The 8,626-nt window shown below is 42.8% G+C and overlaps 1 protein-coding gene across 1 annotated transcript in view; it reads right to left on the bottom strand.

The window, feature by feature from the left end:
- LOC103389891 (zona pellucida sperm-binding protein 3-like) overlaps nucleotides 1–3,195 on the bottom strand; it is a 5,953-nt gene extending 2,758 nt beyond the window's left edge. The window contains exons 1-7 of the mRNA XM_008325512.2: nucleotides 2,726–3,195; nucleotides 2,091–2,193; nucleotides 1,570–1,688; nucleotides 1,376–1,494; nucleotides 846–949; nucleotides 214–391; nucleotides 7–42 (exon numbers count right to left, since the gene is read on the bottom strand). Coding sequence (XP_008323734.1) covers nucleotides 7–42; nucleotides 214–391; nucleotides 846–949; nucleotides 1,376–1,494; nucleotides 1,570–1,688; nucleotides 2,091–2,193; nucleotides 2,726–3,052 — 986 coding nt within the window. The 5' untranslated portion in view covers nucleotides 3,053–3,195. The remainder of the gene's footprint in view (nucleotides 1–6; nucleotides 43–213; nucleotides 392–845; nucleotides 950–1,375; nucleotides 1,495–1,569; nucleotides 1,689–2,090; nucleotides 2,194–2,725) is intronic.
- Nucleotides 3,196–8,626: the final 5,431 nt, after the last annotated feature.

The following is an 8,626-nucleotide window of genomic DNA, read 5'->3' as shown; positions in this document are numbered from 1 at the left end:
AAGTAAGACTTGGCTCCTGTCAGCTTAGCGTCAATAAAACACCTTATAAGGCAAAAATAAACACAGAGGTTGAACGGGGACTAGAGAAGAACGTACAGGGTGGAGTGCTGCGTTTTTCCAACATCCCTCTCCATTATTATGACTTTTTGGTTTCAGAACAAAGAGAGTGTTTATGTTTAAATTCTGGCCTGTGATCCATGGCTGCTCGCTCACCCGTGGTTGTTGATGACGTCGTATCTGGGATGGGAGCTGGGATCGGGATGGGCAGTGACCGCACAGCTGTCCACGAAGACCCTGAGCGGGACGTGGTGACCCTGTAGGACGCCCACTTCGATGTGCATCACGTTGCTGAGGAAATAAACGCTGGACGGTCTCTGCCTCTGCCAGTCCTCTAATCAAATACAGGAACATGAGTTTTCAATCTGATTGTACACAACATGACTGGAGCCCCTGAGGGAGAGGAGCTCTGAGTTAAATACATTTACCTGGATATAACAAACAAAGAACTTAGGCTGCTGTATCTGCAGACACTCAGTCAGAACTTTAACAAAGTTATACAAATGTGATCATGTTATCAACAGTGGAGGAGGAGCTACAGTAGGAAACAGCACTTTATGGACCGCTGAAGTTTTTCACGTCCACTTCATCAAGACATTGTTTACTTTTAAACAGCCAAGGCACAAAGTGATGCAATTACCAGCCGTTGCTGGAGGAATTTGTCAAAGTGTCTGCTGCGAATGAAAGTTCCTGCTTCACACATTATAAACACCATCCAGAGAAAGTTAGTAAAGTATCTAATCCAACACAAAACAAGCCCTAATTACAGATAATTGATACTCCCTCACCTGTCATCAGATGCATGTAGAAGCCAAGTCTGTGCTCCACCAACAGGTCAGAGTTGAACTGAATCCAGGAGGGTCTGACACCACTGCTGCTCACGGACTGTCGCCTGTAAAAACAGAGACAGAAACAGACGGAATAAACAAAGGGGTAAAGGTTAGAACACATATATATATTTTTAACCTTTTGTTGATGTTGGTTTTCGGAGAATGGTCTCCACTGCACAATTAATGCTACAATTGGTGAAGATTTTACTCTTACTAGTTTTTATGTTTCTCCCATTCTGCCTATCCATCTAGGCAATGGGTTTTAAAGTAAACATTTTTAAATTTAAATCAGATTTTAGGCCATTGTACTTTGACCAAGTCAACTTTCAGGTCAGGTTTTTGGCCAAAGATTTCAGATTTGGATTTGATGCCAAGCATTTCAGGTGAAGGTCTTTTGCTCTGAGCCTCAGCTCAGACTCCTGCAGGTCCACAGTTGACAGTTAATGTCCGTAAAAATACAGATGCCTAAATAGCCTCTATTCTCTCACCTCTGATAGTGGCACTCAATCAACACCTCTGCAGTGTTGGTCTTTACGATGAAGGTGGTGCCAATGGGTGTAGGAACGTACGACAGGTTGAAGGAGTAGATGAGGGCATCATTGGTCACCTGGAGCGAGCACACGTACAGTCAGTGATGTCACATGATCATGCGTGTCACAGTTAAAAACAAGCTAATGAACACCTTGATTTTGCTGCCGCAGTCATGCAGCTCTGTCTGAAACTGCAGGACGTGTTGATCTGAGTGTGAAGTGGCGCAGCCTCCTAAGGTCAGGTCACTCTCCTGGATCGACTGACTGTTTCCTAACAGAGGGGAAAAAAAGAAGAAAAAAAACCCTAAATCAAGACCATTACCTGAGGCTATTTTTCTTTGTGGTCCAGTCGATAACACTCAGAGTGGAGGTTAAGCTGCAGGACAAATAAATGGTATTCTAATGCATTTCTATATATAAAGTTTGCATCAGTGTACCCAGAATGCTTTGTTTTCAGACTGTGGAAATAAGTGGAAACATAGTATTGATTGCTGACTCAACAGTCTGTGCCATTTGCAGGAAAAAGCACTGAGTGGCTCATCTTCACTGTAACATTCAATTTCATCAATACAGGCAGCTAACCTGGGCCTGACACCACAGCCCCTGACACACACACACACACACACACAAACCACACTTAATCCATTTAGACAATGTTAATAGCAGACATTACCTAGAAAGTTGTGTTTGACCTCCACAGTGACCTTGCTTTCACCGCAGCGGACTGCCACGCTGTCAGCTTGAACGCGTGTCCACGGCTCAAACTTTAGCAGCACCTTCATGAAAAATACAGGTCAGACGATACAGCACAGAGTGAGTTGTTGACACAATGTTGTCTTTTTCTATAGGGCTTGATTGTCTTTGTGAAAAAAAAAAAAAATCCTAGTTTTAAACCACACTTTTTTAAAAACAATTTCTTATTTTTCGATGCGTTAACCTGGTTTAATGAATAAGGAGAGTTATTTGCCAAGCAACTAAATCTGAGCTGTTCCAAAGTGAAGCCTTCATTTTAAACTAAGGCTGCCTCTGCTTCTACTGTATGTTGTTATGTATAATTTGGTGACATAAGTAATGCATTTACTTAAACTGCAGCACTGCAGCTGATGAACTGTAGTTCCTGAATTCTGCTGTGCAAGATTAAAAAGCTGTTTTCTCTATGGACTTTGGTGCAGCAGAGAATGATCTTAAGGAAACCTCAGTTCCCAATCAGAAAGATGTTTAAATGCTTCAACCATTATGTTTAACCAAAGGGTTTATTTTTACACAACCTCAGGTGGAGAAGATGAAAAAAAAAAAGCTTCAATTTACTTTTGGTTCCTGCTTAACAGGTGGATTCAGATCTGGTCCTGGTATCAGTGCCTTCACCACACTTCCTTTCACCTCCTGCTGTGGCTCTCTGACCTCTGATGCCTGAGGGATCACAGAAGGCTTTGGATTTCTCCTGAGCTGGTAGCTCCTGAGCCGGTACCGGACAGGAAACTTCTGGATTGGTTCTGTCTGGTTGGACTGCACGCTCACGGTCACCTGCTCTGTTCCACTCTCGGTCTCATTGGTCCAACGGTTGAAGGCGACACAAAGGTTTCCACAGGAGAAGAGAAGCACAAGTCCCAGCCACTGTGTTTGTGTGAAGCCCATCTCAACTGGTCACCACAAAAAGAAAACACCTAAAACAGGAGTTTTAGTGTTTTTTTTTTCAATGAAAGCTGTTGCTCTTGTCTTGTGACCAAACCTGAGAAAACGCCACTCATCTAGCTCCGCCCACTTCTAATCACCCGATAATTAGATTCCAGCTGGAAGGATTCAACCCTGAAACTATTTCTTCATTTCGTTGCCTCTATTCCACACATAGAAATACAATATTTGGGACAGTCAAAAATAACAACAATAACAAAACAGATCTTTATGTAGTAAAGTATAGAAAAAGAGATTGGAATGAGTTTTTTTTTTCATTACATTTACTTTTGTCTTTAATAGAATGACTGTTCACTAAAGGTAACATTCAATATTATATATGAATATGATACTTATTGTACTGATGTGTTTTTAAAGACACTCAGTAACAGTTGTTTCTGTGGAGGCTGCCATGTTGGATCCTTAAACTTGTACATTTCTAGGTGTTGCTACCTACATGTTGAATTAAAGTTTAACAGTTCTACATTCTTTAGACTTTTTAAAAACAAATGCAAACATCTGCTCAATCTCTCATGGCCATGACGCTAATGTTCCGAGACTTTTATAAACAGAAGCCAGCTCGACCCTGAACAGTAAATGGCCTCCACTGCCCCCCTGAGGCGAATCAATCAACACCCACTGTAGTTTTTCCTGCCTTCATTGTCAAGGCGAGGTGGCCGGCGACACTCCACATAGTTCAGTCAAGCTCAAGTCGTAAAACTGAAATTTATGGAAGAAATGTCACCACCATCAAAATATGCAACTGAGGAAACTGAGGGGCATGTCCCGAACCAGAAACAGAAGGCCTGTCGATCACAGTGTTTTACTTAGTGTGCACCTGATGTAAATCAGTAACTCTTACTCAGAACAGATTTATGTCTTAATTTTAAAAAGTGGCCTTAACTATGCTGTAAAGCCGTACAGTTCCACAGGGGGGCAGTATTTCAATTTTTAAATATTGAAATATGTAAAACAGTTGAGAATAATGAATCATGATGTATTGAAGATCGTCATTGTTACAATATTATCTGTAAAGTGAGTTAGCTAGTGAGTTGAAGTTAGTTTAAACCGGGGGTCTCAAACGCAGAGAGAGACAGATTGAAGACCACTACTACCACACTCCACCCTCATTTTATCAAAGGACGACATAAGTGTTTGATGTTCAAAGACGGACAAACCCCCCCCCCAAAAAAACAGACATTTTATAAATCCAGATCATTTTGTTTGATCCATCCATCCATCCATTTTCATCCACTTATCCGTTACCGGGTCGTGGGGCAGCAGTCTCCACCCAAATCCCACTGCACCATACCAACCCCCCTGAACCTTCCTGCAGGTGGTGAGTCCACTGGAAGGTACCAACCGCCCTGACTGGGATTTGATCTTGCCCAGGAGGTGAAGCCTGGGGTTCCACACCAATGACAGAGACATTGCCTCTGGGCCAAAGCGCCACCATTTTCTTTCATATACAATATAATACAACAGTATAAAAAGAGAATACAAATGTGTGGTTTTTTTATATTCCAAAATGGCCAACTAAAGTATTTTAATGAATGAACAAACCACTATTTAAAATAGATACAAGGAAATTCCTTTAGGGTAAATTTGATGCCTTTTTGTGGGCCGGATGTTGAAGATTCCTGGGTCAGAATTGTTTGAGACCCCTGCTCATAATTATCTTTGTTTCTTAATGTTGTTGTTTCTAAAACTTTTTTTCTAGCTTTTCCAAAAATATTATTATAAAAAATGTACTTGCTATCAGAGCAGATAACAGCTGTCAATCAACTTCTGCCTCTTTCAGTGAATTTAAATGTATTTTTCAGTGACTTTATTCTATGTAATTCTTAATTTGTATTTACTTTAGTGATACAAACACGAGGCAGAATTGAACCATCAGCTCCTGTTTCATGACCAGCAAAAACATTGATTTTCTCAGTAGAGTTTAATGAAGGCAGTAATGAGTTTACAAACCTCAGTTGAGGGCTGGAGTAAGCAGTTTAGAGATCCTCGAGATAAACATTTGAAGATACGACATCCTCAAATGTCCAATTCAGCCATTTCTGGTCAAACACACGTTACAACTTTTTTCCAGTTACATCTGGATGGATGACAATAATAGGATTTCAGTGAGAGAAACTCCTGCCTCCTAAATGCTAAATGAGTTGAAATCACTTCCCCTCTGTGCAGACGCACTAACACAACAGGCCCAGCTACAGGAATACATTACAGTGTCCCTGCAGACTCCCAGCAGAGGGGCTGCTATTGTCAGGAACTGGCTTTTATCTTCTGCTGATCTGCTGCAAAACAAAGACTCAAGCTCCATGTGTGTGTGTGTGTGTGTGTGAGAGAGAGAGAGTTCAGAGGGCTGGAGTGGAACCAGTCGGTCCCTGCCAGTCAGACCCTCTCTGCTGCTGAGCCCTAACTGGGTTAGTGGCCTCTAATTTGGCCCCTGGAGGCCCCTAATGTGGGCCCCCAGAGGGGTTTCTAAAAGGGACTCTGGCAGCTTCTGTCTCACCCTGCTCCCCCCTTTGCTCTCTTACGCTCACACACACACACACACTGCTCCCATTTCTATTAGTTTCTGTTTGCACTGATCCAAGAATGACGCAGGTGAAGAGACAGATGCTCCGGAGCGTCTGTCTGTAATCTGACAATTATGGAACCACTCAAGGACAATTCAATGTCTCTCTCTCTCTCTCTGAGGATGAGCCTCACTGGACCCCATGGGCTCACATTGGTGGGCTCTGACACCAAGACTTGGCTCCACACTTCAACTGCCAGCAGTGTCCCCCTCCTGAGGGTCTTCTCGAGCAACACTTGTCTGGTCATTAAGAGTGGACCAGTTTGTCTTCTGGGACATCAGGCGTCTCTTTTATGTCTTAAAGTGAATAAAAGTTGGAAAACTGATATTATTATCAGTTTTATTGATAAACAATCTGATATGTCGTATATCTCATACATTCTAAGAACATCAGTCCATCCAGTCATCCAGAAGAAACTTTCCAGGTCTTCAGGAAAGTTTCTTCTGGAGTTCCTTGAAGATGTTTCAGTATTTATAAGACTTCTGGAACTGAAATCAGTCCAGTCTGGTCGATAAAACAGAACCTCCATCGAAACAGAACAGAAATGATGGGCCGAGGAATCATCCAACTATGACATATCTTTACCACTAGATGGCAGTAAATCCCAGCATACTCTGTTTACATTTGTGTTCTAAAGAAGAGAAGAAAACCGAGAAACATTTGTGGAAAATTGCTGACGTTGACCAGTGAGTTTGTTTTAAAGAAATGCACGGACACCACTTTTCATATTCCACTGTTCAGTAGGTGGCAGTATAGCAGTCCTTATGTATTACAACTAATGACCTGGCCAAGTTTAATTTCTACATTTGAAGAGTGGGAATGTTTGAGTGGATAACTAACTGCAAAGACGGAAGAAATCACTTAACAAAGCAAAGCGCACGTATATTATTCTTTTACCAGATGGAAAACTGTCAACCAGGGTAGTGCACAGATTCTCCACACACACACACACACACACACACACACAGAGATCTCCCTGTTCAGGTTTTGCTGACAGCACAAAGTCATGGAAGCAGCTCAGGTTGGCGCTGACTGCGCAGCACCATCAGGATTACAGTTTTGGAGGCTCATTAAAACCATGTAGTGGGAGGTGGATTAGTTTCAGCCTGCTGTTGTGCTGCTGGTGTTGTCGGAGATCAGCAGGATTTCTACGCGTGGGAAGGACGTTCTGCCTTTGTTTTGTGTATATGCATATGTGTATGTTAAGCATCTGCCATGGTGCTCAGAAATATCTCAGTACATTTCTCAAAAAGAGAACAAATGCGTGGAGGTGTCTGCCGCAGAAGGAACTTACAAAGGGTGTGAAGCAGGAGAATGAGTGTGAGAGTGTGAACAGGCCTTAAAGGGATAAAGGAGAGATTTTTAACAGTTTGGGTTAAAAATACAGCACAAATGCACCAGCTGTGAAGAAAAGTAACTGCAATCATGAAGTTTTCATTCTTTAAGGCCACATCTAACAAAATCTATCTGTACTGTACCTCCAGGATGAAGTACACGCACTGACCACTTGGTCTAATACTGGGGGTCCTCGGTTTATGGCGTCCTCGACCTACAGCGTTTTGACGATACACCAACATCTCCCATAAATTTATTAAGAGAGTGCTGTTCCATCATTTCACCAGACGACGTTAAAACTAAGTTCAAACTTGCCCTTCGTCATGACTCCCAGGCGCAAGTTTTTAATCCAAACTAATAGGGAACCCTAGCAACTTGCAGCAAACTGCCGGGGTATTGATAAACAGAAGGTTTGCATGCACGCAGCAAACCTAGCAAACAGAAGGTTTGCATGCACGCAGCAAACACATCAGCAACTTCATGATGCTATTATTAAAAATTGTACCAAAAGCTCTGAATAACCTCAGAACTTCAGGAAAAGTGAAATCAGTTCAGCTGAAAAAAAAGACCTACATACTGATTTCTGCTTACTCTATCAAACCCAGATTTGTCCACTGCTGCACCCCTTAGTTACTAAGGTCATTATGCAGAAAGGATTTTGAACATCTGAGTTGCAAAAAAAGCAGCATTTAAAGAACTGATGCAGCAGTGGATTAACAGCTGCTGTGTGCTGGGGAGTAAAACGTCTTATTTTCACTGTGGTGCAGGAGAACAAAGAGTTAAAAAGTTGCATATGTCAGTGCCTCATACGACCACACTGTAAAACCTGAATTATCCTTTTAAGGACACAGCTGTTTGCTTGGTGTGTGTGTGTGTGTGTGTGTGTGTGTGTGTGTGTGCGTGAAAGGAATTTGCAGATGTGTGTTTGACTACGTGTGTGGTCAGAACCTGACGCGGTGTGATGCATGTCTTTAATAACAGTCCATTAGCGCTCTGTGGGTATGTGTGTGTGTCTTTGTGCCATCAGTCAGTGTGTGTGTGTGTGTGTGTTAATGTTGTGCAGTGAATCAGAGCTCCAGTGGGCTCTTATACCAGGTTTCTCCCACTGGGATGTGCCGACAGCAGCAGTTGTGTCTCTGCCGCTGCCGCTGCTGTCTGTTGTCTGTTATCCTCAGCCTCAGGTTCACTGACCTCGGCCGTATTTCTTCGTCTCCTCCTTCTGCTCCTTTTGTTTGCACTTTCTCCTCTCTGGCCCAGCGCCTGCACCTTCCATCTGTAATCTCTTCTCACTTTCTTACTCCTGCACTTTCACACTCATATTTCATCCACTTCAACCTGCTGACACACTTACACATGTTCGCTCTTGTAGCACACTGAGAATGTTCCAGCGGGTTTGTTCAGTTACTCTACCGCAGCTCAGGGTACAGTGGGGAGGTTTCAGCAACACCTCCTGGTGCAGTTACTCTACATCTCAGTATTAAAGCCAATACTGTTTGTACTCTTCAAACAAACAAAGGTAAAGAATGAGCACTTGCCTAAGGGGGGTGGTTCCCAAATTAGGGGGCGGACCCACCCTTGGGGCACCAAGCTGTTACAGGAAGGCCCAGGAGGGCAGATTGGT

This window comes from Cynoglossus semilaevis, chromosome 14, assembly GCF_000523025.1.
Source record: "Cynoglossus semilaevis isolate Cse_v1.0 chromosome 14, Cse_v1.0, whole genome shotgun sequence".
In the NCBI taxonomy this organism is placed as follows: domain Eukaryota; kingdom Metazoa; phylum Chordata; class Actinopteri; order Pleuronectiformes; family Cynoglossidae; genus Cynoglossus; species Cynoglossus semilaevis.
This window is presented reverse-complemented; position numbering and strand designations above follow the sequence as displayed.